This window comes from Sorex araneus, chromosome 3 (assembly GCF_027595985.1).
Source record: "Sorex araneus isolate mSorAra2 chromosome 3, mSorAra2.pri, whole genome shotgun sequence".
NCBI classification, from domain to species: Eukaryota; Metazoa; Chordata; class Mammalia; order Eulipotyphla; family Soricidae; genus Sorex; species Sorex araneus.
In genome coordinates, this window is record NC_073304.1 from 195,091,723 (window position 1) to 195,106,394 (window position 14,672).

Below are 14,672 nucleotides of genomic sequence, written 5' to 3' on the forward strand. Positions count from 1 at the left end.
CCCACATTCCTCCCGCGACCGCGGCCCTATAACCGAGATGGGGCCCAGCCCAGCCCCTGGGTGTCGGGCCTCCACCCCCACCCCTGGAGAGACCACGCTCTAGGCAGCAGCTGATGTTTTTATTGGCACGACTTCCCAGTCATCTGGGAAACTGGTCTGGTCCATCTCGCTCCACTTTCCCCCTATCTGCAGCGGGGGCTTAGCACGGAGAGGGGCCTCCTTCCCTGGGGTGTCCCTGCAGCAGACAGTCCAGGCAGGGCTAATGGGAAAAGGAAGCCTGAGAGGTTATGCAAACTCCTGCCTCGGGTGATGGGAGTGGGGGCTGAGGCCAGGGCTCCCTCAGACCTCCCTGCCCGGGGCTATCCAGACAGGCGAGGCAGCCAGTATGGCCAGGCAGGTCCTGGCTTGTCCTGCTCCTAAGCGCTGAGCTGCTCTTCAAGTGGGCACCAGGGATTCCTTTTCTAACTGAGCTGAGGAAGGGGCAAAGGTCTGGGTAGAGCCACTGCCACCTCCAGCCGTCTTGCCAAGGAGACTTCAATTCCACAGGTGCTACCTGGCCTCCATTCTCCCAGTCTTGGACGCTAGGGATGCTGACTTAAGAGGTCCGAAGGGGTGGGAAAGAAAGAGCAGTGTGGGAACAACAGTGTGGACCGAGTTTACCAAGCCAAGAGCAGGGTAAGGGCCTCCCTGGTTTTTATACACCCTCAGTGACCATCCCCCGAGTTGGAGAGGACAACGATCACATCTCAGGCCCCTATACTTTTCCCAGAACCTTCAGGGGAGAAGCATTCTCCAGAGGCATCTTCAGGTGCTTAGGGTGGCGCTGGCTCATCTATGACAGCTAGAGAGAACAAAGAGAAATCCCTGTGGGCACGGGAGGCATCACCTTTGCTCCAAACCCAAGGAGCCCTGCACTCCCAATCCAGAGAGCCAGAGTCTGGATCCTAGAGCAGGAGAGAATGTGTTTCAGGGGCCAGTGATAGTATGCAGACTAGGATGCTTCCCTTGCATGCAGCTGACCCAGGTTCGATCCCCGGCACTCCACAGAGTTCCCTGAGCCCTGCCAGGAGTGATTCCTGAGTGCAGAGCCAGGAATAAGCAGTGACAACAGCCAGTATGGCCCCAAAACACACACACAAAAAAAAACAGAACATATCTGGGCCCAGGGAGCAGGGGAGACAGACAGTGCCCAGCCCAGGCAAAGGACTTGGTTGTAGGCCACAGCTTCAGCTTTCATTTCTCCGGAGGCTGAAGATGCTTTTAGTGATTTGGGCTGTAGCCAGCAGCTGGGTGTGTGGGCAGGGCTAGCTGGGTTAACCCTGGCTCGGGTGGGTGAGGTGGGAAAAGTTCAGACTCACGGCGAACAGCCAGGAGAGTACTTCCATGGCAGCAGGACACAGAAGTCACGGTGTAGGGGTGTGTCTCATCCAGCTGCACTGGCCGAGGGAGTCCAGCCTCCTCGTCCCTCCTTCCCAGTCGACCACGGGCCCCCTTGCCCCAAGAGTACACCTCACCCTCTGCCAAAGAGAACCCCAAGGAGGGAAAACCCACTCAGCAGGCCGCTGTGCTTGCAGATAGCCCTACTGGCCTCAAGTTCCTCAGCCCTGAGCATGAACCCCTTTCTTGCCTTTGGAGTGCCCACAAATCACCTGCTCCGATGGCTACGGTGAATGCGTCCCCGCAGGCTATCATTGAGATCTTGATGCCCTGGAGGCCTTGGACTTGACAAGGTGCCCGGCTGACCCTGCGGGCACTGGTGCCCAACTGCCCATGCTGGTTGCTGCCGAAAGTGTAGCAGTGGCCAGAGGCTGGAGGGGTGAGAGCAAGGGCAGTGGAATGCTTTGGGCCCACAGAGCCCCCGAGCTCGGCTGAGTGCAGCACCCGGGGCCCCTTACCAGTCACTGCTGCAGAATGAGCCGTGCCCAGGTCCACACTCAGCAGGGGCTCCTGGTCCAGCGGTGCAGACCCCAGAGGTGTGAAGATCAGGGCCTCCTCCACTTGCTGGTCTGGGACAGGCTCCTCCCCCAGGGAGAGGTGGTCCAGGCCCAGCTTATTGAATCTGAGGACCGAGCCAGAAGCCAAATCCCACTGGCTGAATTTGTAAAGACTGTCCCACTCCATCTGTCCAGGCAGGACAGGTTCCACCCTGAGCCGAACGTTCTTGCCCCACCCCCAGATCTGGTCTCCCCTGGCACCAGAGACCGGGGAAGGAGGGTGCAGGCTGGTCCCACTGGTACTCAGCTTACCTGTTGCTCCCACAGGCCAGGGCCTGGCCAGGCACAGTGAGAATCATGGAGGAGTCAATGCCGCATATAACCCGCTGAGCTTCTTGTCCTGGGGGCACGGACACCTGCTGGGGGCAGCTGTGGGACTCTCTAGTGCCAAGTCCCAGCCGGCCTACAAGGAGATACCACCAGGATAGCTTAAGGGCTGGGGTCGGGATGAGGAGGTCATATAAAGAGGCGGGATTAGCCTGGGTGATCCTAGGCGGGATTAGCCTAGGGCTTGTGCTTCACAGGCTATCCCCACCCCCTATAGCCACTCCTTGGGTTCCCACACCTCTGATGATTACTGGGTGGAGTCCTGAGGCTAGGTGTCCCCTCTAATCCTGGAGGGTATTAATCCCACACACACCCTGGACTAAAAACAAGAACCCCACTGAAGGGACTGGAGGCATAATACAAGCAGGTAGGGTGCTTGCCTTGCATGCAGCCAAGTCAGGTTCGATCCCTGGTACCTCATGTGGTCCCCTGAGCACCACCAGCAGTGCTCCCTGAGCACAGAACCAGGAGTAAACCCTAAGCACTGCTAGATATGGCAAACATAAATTTAAAAATTCTTTTTTTTTTTTTTGCTTTTTGGGTCACACCCAGCGATGCTCGGGGGTTACTCCTGGCTCTGCACCCAGAAATCAGTCCTGGCGGTGCTTGGGGGAACCATATGGGATGCTGGAAATCGAACCTGGGTTGGTCACATGCAAGGCAAATGCCCTACCTGCTGTGCTATCGCTCCAGCCCCAAAATTAAAAAAATTTAAAAAATAGGAAAACCACTGGGTACTGGAGCAATAGGATAGGGGTAGACCTAGCATCCCATATGGTCCCCGAGCACTACCAGGAGTGATTCTTGAATGCAGAGCCAGGAGTAATCCCTGTGCATCGCCAGGTGTGAGCCAAAAAAAAAAAAGGTCTCTCTAGTTTCAATGCTAATAGAGAAAACAGCAAAAGATATTGAATGAGAGCCAGAGAGGCACCAAGTGCTGGAGTGAAAAGTTATCCTTGTGGGACTCTAGGTTCAATGCCCAGAACCACACGAATCTCCAAGCTCTAGAGGGTTGACCGCTAAGCACTGCCAGTGTGGCACCCCCAGAAAACCTTATGGTGTTCTACAAAGTCTCCTTCACAATGTCAAAAGTATATAAAGGAAATGATATGGGTCAGAGAAATAGTACAGCGGGTACGGTGCTTGCATTGTACACAGCCAACTCCGTTCAACCCCAGCAGCCTTGTAGTTCCCCAACCCCCTCCAGGAGTGATCCCTGAATGCAGAGCCAGGAGTGAGCCCTAAGCACAGCTGGATATGGTCTGAAAACCAAAAAAAAGGGAAGTGACTTTTTTTTTTAATCTAGCTGTGCTGAGTCGAAAAGGGGGGTAGGGGGTGGCTTGTGAATCCAACTAAGGGCCTCATAACTACACACTAGGCAGGTGCTCTACCTCCTTCAACTATTTCCCTTGCCCTAGGAAGTGACATCAAGTCTAAGAACCCAGTATAGGGTGGACAGAGAGTGGGTATATGTCAGTAAGGAAGGTTTGAGTGAATAAAAGAATAGACTGAGAGATGAGGGAGCAGGGCACAGGCCTGCAGATGAAGGAACTAATCAAAAGCCGCTGAGATAGTTCAGCAGAGGGGCTGCAGTGGTAGTACAGCAGGTAGGGTGTTTGCCTTGCACGTGGCTGACCCGGGTTTGAGTCCCAGCATCCCATACAGTCCCCTGAGCATTGCCAGGAGTAATTCCTGAGTGCAGAGCCAGGAGTAACCCCTGAGCATCACTGGGTGTGACCCCCTCCCCCCAAAAAAAAGAGATAGTTCAGCAGATAGGGTGCTTGTCTTGCCTGGGGCTGGCCTGGGTTTTATCCCCAGTAACCCATGTGGTCCAGTGATTTCCACCAAGATCCTTGAGTGTGGAGCCAGGGATCTGTGATCCCAGAACACAGAGCCAGGAGTAAGCCCTGAGCACTGCCAGGTGTAGTCCCCAAACCAAAGGGAATAGAAAGGAGCAAATCATAGCTGGGGGTGCAGGGCCAGGGGGCCCTGAGGCTGGACTGAGGCTAGAACAAGAGCAGGGCGCTTACCTCCATCTCCACGGCCCCAGGCAAAGAGTTCTCGCTCGGTGGATAAGGCCAGCACGTGAGAGGCGCCGCAGGCTACCTGCACCATTTCATAGCCTAGCAGGGCTTCCACGATGGTGGGCTAAGAGGAAGGGAAGGGATAGCAGTGGGCGAGAGGCTGGAACTGGCCCCACAGCCTCCACCAGCCCATGGGGGGCTCAATCCAAGGCCATGTTTTCCACCTGTCTCAGCACCCCCGACTGCATCGCTGGGGAAGGGGAGGTGAGGATGGGGGAGTGGAGGCTGGTGTCTTTCCGTACTTCCCCAGAAACCACCCAGGACAGGTGCAGCCTGGGAGGTATCAGGGCCTGTGGTTGTTAGCGATTTCCCGTCTCCCAACTTGGGTGTCAGCTCTCAGAAGTGAACCCTCGCTGGCTTCCCACTTCCTCTTCCCCACAGATATGGCACCCACCTGGCTGATGTCATTGAGGCTGCCATGGCCTAGGCAACCATTGCTGCCACTGCCGAAGGTCATAATAATGCCTCGGTCTGGGGTGGGGAGAGAGAGGTTGGGCTGGAGTCTGTGGCTGGCTTGCTTGGTTCCCGGGTGCGGGGGTTCTAAGACAGTCTCAGGTATCCCAGGCATGCACTTCACACAGAGCCACATCCCCAGCCCTTTTCTAGACAGGTAAGGGGCATTTAAGGAGCAAGAAACAGGTGGAGGCCAGGACAGGAAGAATAGGATAGAGCAGGAAGGGGCTGGGGTCGCTTCTCTCATGAGTGCCAGTCTCAGAGCATTAGGTTCCAGATCTGCCAGGGACAGATAACTACCCACCTCCCAGGCCGGTCCTGAACCATAAAGGAGTTTGTGTAAGAAAAGCCTCCAACAAGCAGTTAGAAGCATTAAATGAGCAGGTGCAAATGGCCAGCAACAGAAGAGGTTGCTCTGGGGGACCTGGGTGGGGATGGCACCCATAAAATAACCACCTAAGGGGCTTACCGGTCAGGCAGGCAGTGAAAAGGTCACCACAGGCCACGTGCTTGATGGTCACCCCTGACTGGCCTTCCAGGAAGCGGGAGATGAACTGGGGCTGCGGCTGCTCCACTGCCCCCGGCAGGAGGGCGCCCCCTCCAGTGCCTAGGGGTGGGGCCTGCGAGAGGATAGAGCAGGGGTGCGCATGGCTCCCGCACTCCAGCAATCCCGAACCCCCCTCCACCACTGGGGCCATCAGGGACCCCCTCCCCAGCTGCTCACCTCCCACAAGATAAGGCGTCCTGAGCGCGTGACCCCCGCTTTCTGCGTGCGCCCCGTCGCCACCTGGACCACCTCGGTGTTGAGCATCGGCAGGCGCAAAGGGGCGCTAAGCCCGCCCCCCCAAGCGTACACTGACGAGAGCGGGGGCGGAATGGCCGGGCGAGCGGGTCCCCGGGGAATGCCTGTGGAGACAGAGCAGGGCAGTGTCTCAGGCCGAGCCATGGGTTAGGACTGGAGGGACGGGACCCCCGGACTCACCCCTGCAGCGGGCACTGGTGCTCCTGCTCCCAGTGCTGCTCAGAGCCAGTGGTGGTCCAGTGGTCAAGGGCTTCTCTGCCCTGCCAGGCAAAAGGGGCCTCAGGACACGGCCCTCCGCAGCACCCCCACATGCAGGGGGGGAGAAGCTACCCCCCCAGCACCTCTCTGCCCTAGGTTCCCCGTGTTCCCCTGGGGCTGCCCCGTCCCACCCTGCACGCCCTGCACCCGCCTCCTCATGCGCACGCTGCCCACGTCGGTGTGGAGGTTGAGGAGTGCACGGATGCAGAGGGGCTGGGCCATGATGTGACTGAGCGGCGGTCGCTGGGAGGGCTCCAGGCTGAGCAGACTCAGGACAAGTTGGCGCAACTCAGGGCTGTACCGGTCAGAGATGGGGGCAAAGGTGCCACTCATGATTTTCAGCACCAGCGCTGGCAGGTTCTGCCAAGACACCAAGGTTAGGGTTGACCAAGCACTCAAGGTGGGCTCTGGAGACGGCACAGCTGGCCTGGGCCCTGAAGGGGTCAGCCCTGCCTTCAGGAGTCTTAGCTTGATTAGGACGCCCAGCATGACAGGGCTCCAGGTCAGTTCACTTTGGTTTCTGGGTCACACCCAGCTAGGCTCAAGTCTTACTCTTACTCTCGGTGGGGCTTGGGGAACCATTATCGAACCTGAGTCAGCCCACATGCAAAGCAAACGCCTTGCCTGCCCTTTGTACTCTCAGGACACGAACCCTACTTTCTTAACCCCATGGGGCCAGAAAGATAGCACAGCGGGTAGGGTGCTTGCCTTGCACATGGCCAACCAGGGTTTGATCCCTGGCATCCCATTTGGTCCCCTAAGCACCATCACTCCTGAGTGCAGAGCCAGGAATAACCCGAGCATCGCTAGGCATTGGAAAAGAAAAACAAAAACAAAATTACCTAGTCCAGGGGACGGAGCACTAAAACAGGGCAGGGCACTTGCCTTGATGTGTGCAACCTGGATTAGATTCCTGCCTCTCCTCCTCAGGGTCTGTGAATGATCTGTGAGCCCCACCAGGAGGGATCCCTGAGCAGTGGACATCAGGAGTAAGTCCTGAGTACAACTGGGTATGGCCCAAACACAAAAACAAACAAGAACCCCTAATCTGGCTGGGGAGATAGCTCAACGGGCTGGAGTGCATACTCCAAGGCGGAAGGCCTGGGTTCTACTCCTCCAGTTACATGGTTCCGAGCACTGAGCCACGATGAATTCCTGAGCACCCTGGGGTGTGACACAAATGTCCCCCCAAAAATAATCCCTGTTCTGACAGAAGCTGTTGCTATGTCCTTAGAAATTCTGGCTTGAGAGAGTACAGCAGGTAAGGCACTTGCATTGCTCATGGCTGACCCAGATTCTATCCCCAGCCCCACACCTTGTCATCTGAACACAACAGGGTATGAAAAAGAAAGGGAAAGAAAAAAGCAGGCTGGTGAAATAGTGGAGCAGGTAGGGTGTTTGCCTTGCATGCAACCAACCCAGGTTTGGTTCCTGGCACCCCTTATGGTCCCCTAAGTTCCACCAGGAGTGACCCCTCAACACAGTAAGCCCTGGAAATTACCAAGTGTGGCTCAATAATGAAAAAAGAAAAAAAATGGAAAGTGAAGGAGTTCTTGCCATTAAGAGAGTTCCCTAATTTGAGGGGAGAGCCCCAACCTCAAGAGCCCTCAGTTTAATGGCGTAAACCAAGCCTAACCCTCAGGAACCCTACTCTGAAAGAAACCACAGCCCTGCCTTGGGGTGATCTGCCAGTCTGATGAGGGAGAAATGACTCAACCATAAGAGGAAAAACACAAGTGGGGGCTGGAGCCTTTGTGGGGAGGGAAGGAGGGAGAGTTCCCAGGTGTCCCCAGTTGTCCCCTTGGGGGTACTTATACTCACTGCAGCCTCAAAGGCCCGCTTGAGGCTGGCCAGCTCATAGAGCACACAGCCCAGGGCCCAGATGTCACTCTTCTGGTTGTAGGGTTTGCCCTCGCACAGCTCAGGGGAGATGTAGCATGGGGTACCAACCACCTACAGGAGGGGGTCTGAGGTCACTGTACCTGCGAAGGCAGCCCACTGGAGACAGCCTCCCCCTGAAGAACCACTGGGGTTGGGGGTCGGGACAAAGGTTAGGGGTTGGGGGGTAGGATAGGGGTTGGGTAGTAGCGGAAGGATACAGACAGGCCCTCAGCTCTCCAGCCCCCCGCCCTCCAGGCCCCCCTCCCTGCCCAGGCACCGTGTAGGCTTTGCTCTTGCTGCTCAGGATCTTGGAGATGCCAAAGTCCCCAATCTTCACAACCATCCGGTGTTTATCCAGAAGGATGTTTTGGGTCTTGAGGTCCCGATGCAGGATGAGGTGGGTGTGCACGTGGTGCAGTGCGAGCAGGATCTGCACAAAAAAGTGCAGGATGGTCTCCTCCTCGAGCAGGGAATTACAGCGCTTCTGGATGAACTCCGCCAGGGTGCCACCTGCAGCACAGGGACCAGTCCACACGCAGCAGGAGCCAGGGATGAGGCTCACTGGTAGAGCACTAGCCTTGCATGTGTGAGAACCTGAATTCCATCCTGGCAGCACAAGTGCACACGTGCATACACACAGATACACAGATACACATACAGACACACATACGGACACACATACACCTATTAAATATTTGGAACCACATTTTCTTCTATGAAATTAAAGGTGCAGAGAAGGCAAGAGCTTACTGGTATCACAAAACTGTAAGAGGCCAGAGAGAGAGAGAGAGAGAGCCTGATGGGCCAAGCACTTACTATGCATGCAGGAGGTCCAGGTTTGAGCCCTCAGCACCACAGGTCCCCTCTGAGCACTGCCAAGAGTGACCCCTAAGCACCGAGCTAAGAGCAGCCCCTGAGGACCACCAGCAAAAGGCCCTTGGAGCCACAGGCCAATGCTAGAGGAAGGACCTACCTGGTGCGTATTCCATAGCGATCATGAGGGCCTTGTCCTCCAGGAAGTTCTCATAGTACTCAATGACATTGGGGTGGTTGAGCAGTTTGAGGACCTGGCACTCGTTCTGGGCTGCCTGCCGCTCTTCCTTGGTCATCTGCTCCACTGGTATCTGCTTGATGATCACCAGTTTCTGGTCAGCCTTGCGCAGGCATAGGTGCACAATCCTGAGACACAGAGGAAGGGCGTGGACACCAGCTGAGCTTCCAGCCGTAGTTCAGGAAGGGCTGACACACTCCCTGATGACTGGATGTTCTTTTTTATATGGGCGGGGATCAAACTCGGACTCACACATGCTAACTATGTGCTCTACTGCTGAATTCCATCTCTAGTCTTGCTTGCTCCTAAGGAAAGGGAACTACATCAGTTCTTAAGTGCTCTGCGCACACTGGGTTTAGGAATGGGGAGAAGTGTTCACAGCTATGAAAGACATCCAATAAGCCATGGAACTTTTTTTTTTTTTTTTTTTTGCTTTTTGGGTCACACCTGGTGATGCTCATGGATTACTCCTGGCTCTGCACTCAGGAATTACTACTGGTGGTGTTTGGGGAACCATAAGGGATGCCAGGGATCGAACCTGGGTCGGCTGCGTGCAAGGCAAATGCCTTACCAGCTATCCTATCACTCTGGACCCTGCCACGGAACTCTTCTGAGACTCAGTTTCACCACAGCTCCAAGAGCTAGTCTTTATCTCTCTGGATACCTACAGACTGTAGTTAACTACTCAGGTACGAAGCCTGGCTCCTCCTCATACTAGTTTTCTGGTCCTGGATTATGTGACATCACCAACTGGAAAACAGAATTGACCTCATAGGGTTATGGAGTGGATCAAATGAGAAAATGCCTGGGGCCGGAGCGATAGCACAGCGGGTAGGGCGTTTGCCTTGCACGCGCCCGACCCGGGTTCGGTCCCCGGCATCCCATATGGTCCCCCGAGTACCGCCAGGAGTAATTCCTGAGTGCAGAGCCAGGAGTAACCCCTGAGCATCGCTGGGTGTGACCCAAAAAGCAAAAAAAAAAAAAAAAAAAAAAAAAAAACAAATGAGAAAATGCCTGTAAGGTTATTTCTACAGGACCTAGTCCATCAAAACTACTCCTTCATTTGAAGAGTGATGAGCGGACGCAATTCCTATTGTTTTAGTCCAATTCTGGTCAGTGGTCGTAAAATCTGGGTGCTTGTTCCTTCTTGCCCGCCTTCCCCATGCACAGCCCCCAGGATTTAATATAGCAACGGTGCTAAGTAACTTCTGGATGTTTTCTTTTTTGTTCTGGGGTCACTCCCAGTTTGGTGCTCAGGGCTTGGTTCTAGATGAATTCAGGGGACCAAGGAATGCCTGGGATCGATGCCAGGCTCCCCACATGTATGTACATGCTAGCCTTCTGAGCTATCTTCTGACCCAGTAACTGCTGAATGAACCATAAAATGATCATCCAAGTCTGTCTTCCCTCCCTCCCTCCCTTCCTTCCTTCCTGCCACACTAGGTGGTGATCAGGGCTTAAGGACTCTTGTTCAGGGATTACTCCTGATGGCACCTGGGGGATCACATGGGGTCCTAGGGACTGAACTCAGGTTAGTCATGTGTAAGATAAGTGCCTTATCCACTGTACTATCACTCTAGCCCCAAGTCTCATTTTTTTTAAAATTTTTTGTATTTTGGGCCACACCTTATGGCACTCAGGACTTACTCAGCTCTGAACTCAGAGTTCATTCCTGTGGGCTCTGAGGATCATAGGGAATGCCAAGAATCAAATCCAAGATGGCCCCGTGTAAGGCAAGTGTCCTACCCACTGTACTACTATTGCTCAGCCCCCCAAGTCTTAAATTTCTATCTCCAACTCAAACCTCCCCAAGACCCAGACTTATAAATCTGAAACCAGAGAGACAGTACTGCTGGTAGGCACTTGCCTTGTACAAGGCTGACCCAGGTTCGATTCCCAGTACCACATCACTGTATCACTGTCATCCTGTTGTTCATCAATTTACTTGAGCGAGTGCCAACAAGGTCTCCGTTCGTCTCAGCCCTGAGATTTTAGCAGCCTCTCCTTACTCATCTTTCCCAACGATTGGAGTCTCTTTCAGGGTCAGGGGAATGAGACCTGTTATTGTTACTGTTTTTGGCATATCAAATATGCCACAGGGAGCTTGCCAGGCTCTGTTGTGTGGGCATGGTAGCTTCCCGGGCTCTCTGAGAGGCATATATATTTTATATATATGTATACATAATATATATATACATATTTCCCTCTATGATTTTATGGAAGTACCTTCCAGAAGTAAGCCCTGAGCACTGTTGGGTGTGGCCCCCAAAATAAAACAAGCAAAAATAACATGAAACTAGGGGCCGGAGCAATAGTAGAGCAGGTAGGGCATTTGCCTTGCCTGAGGTTGACCCAGATTCAATCCCTGACCCGGGTTCAATCCCCGGCATCCCATATGGTACCCCAAGCACCGCCAGGAGTTCCTGAGTGCAGAGCCAAGAGGAACCCCTGAGTATTGCTGGGTGTGACCCAAAAAGAAAAAAACAAACAAACATAAATGCAGACTTGTATATCCAATTATTCCTTTGGCATCAACATTCAGGCAGCTCACAAGCACTCTAAATTTAAGCAAATTAAAAATAAAACTGGGCTGAAGAGATAGTACAGGAGTTAAGGCTCCTGCTTTGCACAAGGCTGATTCTTTTTTTTGTTGTTTGTAAGGCAAGTGCCTTACCTGCTATACTATCTCTCTAGTCCCCAGGCTTAAGTTCTGAGCACTGCTAGGTGAGTCCCCTCCCCGCACAAAAATAAATAAAATATTAAACTTTTGGCTTGCTCTTTAAGCCCCGGTCCTCCCCTAAATACGTTGTCTCGCTTGCTTGTCTGTTTCTCTGCTTGCTTATGGAGAGCCTGCTTCCCTCTTGAACAGGTTTTTCTCCCTTTCTCTGCCATCACATCTTTTTAAGTCAGTTTCAAAAAAAACTACCTTGTTTCACAAAAGTAAACTCTTGAACTGGAAACAGGACAGCAGGTAGGGTGCTTGCCTTGCATGTATTGGACGTGGGTTAGGTGTCCAGCGCACCAGGAGTCATCCCTGAATGCAGTAAGCCTCCAAGTAAGTCCTGAGTACTGCTGGTGAGGCTCAAAAAACCAGAAACCAATAAATGACCGATTCCCTCTTTCTACTTTTGCACCTTTTTAGTGGGGGGGGGGTTTGGGGTGACACACATAGGGGTACTCTGGGGCTACTTTTTAGGGTTCAGGGATCAAACTCTTAAGTTCTCACATGCAAAGCATACGTTCCAGCCCTTTGAGCCATTTCTCCAGTTTTAAATTCACCCTCTTTACCATAATTTGGTACGTGCTCTCTGAAATCATATTTTATATAATAACACTTGCTCGTTATTTTCCAACTACTTTTTTTTCTCAGTTTCCTCAAATAGTCTGAATACTTTCCCACAAGAGGAACTTCTCATATCCTGTTTCTTCTGCCTTCACCTTCAAGCTTGTGGCTTTCATTCCTTAATTTTGGCTTGTTTTGTTTTGGGGCTATACCCAGTGGTACTCAGGGGTCACTCTTGGTGTGCTCTAGGAACCATGCAGTGTTGGAGACTGGGCCTCAAATCCTGGCCTCCTCAACACAAAGCATGTGCTCACTGAGCACTTTCCAGTCCTTTTCATCCCTTAACTCTTGGCTTTGGGGGCTTGTGGCAGAAGTCATAACCGGCAATGCTCAGAGCTTACTCCTGATTCTGTGCTCAGGGATCACTCCTGGCGGGGCTCAAAGTTCCACGTGGGCTGCCCAGAATAAAACCCAGTCAGCCCTGTACAAGGCAAATGCTTTATCCCTGTTCTATCGCTCCAGTCCCTTAGCCCTTGGCTTTAATTTTCACCTCTCCAGGCTGGAGCGTTCCAACCCTGGTTCGGTTCCTGGCATCCCATATTTCCCTGAGCCCCTCCAGGAGTGATCCCTGAGCACAGAAATAGAAGTTAAGTCCTGAGCCATTCTGGGTATGATCCAATTAAACAAAACAAAAACCCACGTCCCTGAGAAATTTTCCTTGATCACTTCCAAATACGCCGTGGTGTTGTACTGTATTTATTTAGTAGCTGCTTTAGCAATTTGCTTAACTTTCCTATATTCTGTAAGCTCCGAGAAAGAAGACCGCACCTATTTTGGTCTTAACTGTTTACCCAGCCTGGAGCGCCTGACAGGTAGACTTGGCGCTGTTTGTTGAGTGAGTCAGAGAGCGAAGGAACACTGCGGGGGCGCGCGGCTGCGGGGGGGGCGTGACCGGCTCGGAGGCGGAGCCGCCAGCGCGGACCGGGACCGGAAGCCTGGGCGGGGCTACCCCGGGCGAGCGCGAGCGCCGCGGGACGCGGCCGGCCGGGCGGCGACTCCACCGTCAGAGTCGCGGCTCATTTTCCTCTCCCCGAGCAGCTTCCTCCCACACCCCGAGCCCTGGCTCACCCGAAGGCACCTCTGCCCACCACTCGGATCCGCTCGTACTTCTCCATCTCATTTCTCAGTCACGTTTCCGGAGCCCCCAGCCCTGACGTGGCGCGTGTGCGGACACGCCCACCGTGCCCCGCCCCGCTGCGGACACGCCCACCCGCGCCCGCGCCGCACGCTCTCAGCCGGGCGGGGCGGGGTAGAGGCGGCGGGATGCGAGTTCCACCTCGCGTCTGTCCGCGCGAATTTGCACTGCCCTGCAGCGCTGCCCCGCCGTCTTGTTTTCCACAGTCAACGGAGTGAGGGCGACACGCCATTTCTTGGCACGCTCCCTAACGGCCAAGCACCGTGCCGGCTACTTTGCCACACAGCGTGGCCGCCACCCGGGCCCTCTCGGCAACATTTTCTTAGACTCGGGGGTGGCCCAGCTCGGGCCAAGAGAGTGTGAGAAACTGAGGACTGACCTCTCTCTGCCCGGCCCCCCTCCCCCTCTCTCCTTTGCGTAGTAATGACGCTGTTTCGGCAGGAGGGAGCAGGTTTTGGCACGCGAATGGGAAACAACCAAAACTGAACCGAGAGTGTCAAGAGTTCGAGAAGGGTTAGTTTCGTGTTTGTCTAGGGAGGAACCGGGGAAATCCCGGGCTGTGCAGGCTGATCCGAGGACGTGCCAGTGTCTGTAGGCTGTCGCGGGCTAGAGAGCACCGCGCTCGTCAACGCCCCCTCGCATACACACAAAGCGGCTGCAGGGTCAGGCGCCGTCGACGCTCTGCTAGGCAGCGCTCCGTTGGAGGGAAGTAGGCTAATGTCCGAAAGCGTCAGGGAGAGGCGGAAAGAGCCGTTTGGAGTGCTAGGGGGTCCAGGATCCTACCCAGAGGCAGGAGGCTGGTGAGTGGGGTTGTTCGTGCTTGACCCGAGACAAGTTTAATTCTTTTCTTCGCGGGGTCCATAAAAGTTCCGTGAAGAAGCAGGAGTATGATTAGGTGAGTGTTAGCGTCAGTATTTCTGAGTGGCTGAGAGATACCGAGAAAGGGATGTTTATCTGCTGCTCCCATTCCACCCCTCGAAAAATTGCCCAAGTGGAACCGACGGCTCGAAAGACCCCAGAAGGACCCCTTGGTCGCTGGCTCTGGCCGGCGTCGGCTGGCGGGCAAAGCTGCTATGCCAGCTTCGGGAAGCGCAGGGGGCAAAGGCGCTCACCCGGGACACTCGTGCTCTCACCTAGAAACCGATCGGGCCTTGGCTGACCCAGGAGCCCCACAGGGGTTAATGTGTAACCTTGGAGTCATCAGGGGAGGCAGAGCAAACACTCAAGCCGCGCGGTGCCTGGCTCTCCGGCGCCTCGCGCTTTTAAAGGCTTTGCCTTCTCTCGCAGGGCGGCTTCCTAGGCCGCCCGTTCCACTCCCTCCCCCCATTACCCCTAGTGCTCCTC

General features: G+C 54.5%; 1 protein-coding gene across 1 annotated transcript; it reads right to left on the reverse strand.

Moving 5' to 3' along the window:
• Window positions 1-92: 92 nt before the first annotated feature.
• NEK8 (NIMA related kinase 8) lies at window positions 93-13,341 on the reverse strand. Its single transcript, XM_012931962.2, has 15 exons — window positions 13,262-13,341; window positions 8,773-8,978; window positions 8,077-8,309; window positions 7,740-7,871; window positions 6,070-6,278; window positions 5,841-5,920; window positions 5,583-5,764; window positions 5,328-5,478; window positions 4,800-4,876; window positions 4,352-4,469; window positions 2,247-2,397; window positions 1,896-2,059; window positions 1,650-1,808; window positions 1,359-1,517; window positions 93-841 (listed from the first exon to the last, which is right to left on the reverse strand). The coding sequence occupies exons 1-15, from the start codon at window positions 13,306-13,308 to the stop codon at window positions 813-815; spliced, it is 2,097 nt and encodes a 698-aa protein (XP_012787416.1). The 5' UTR covers window positions 13,309-13,341; the 3' UTR covers window positions 93-812.
• Between the last annotated feature and the right edge of the window lie 1,331 nt (window positions 13,342-14,672).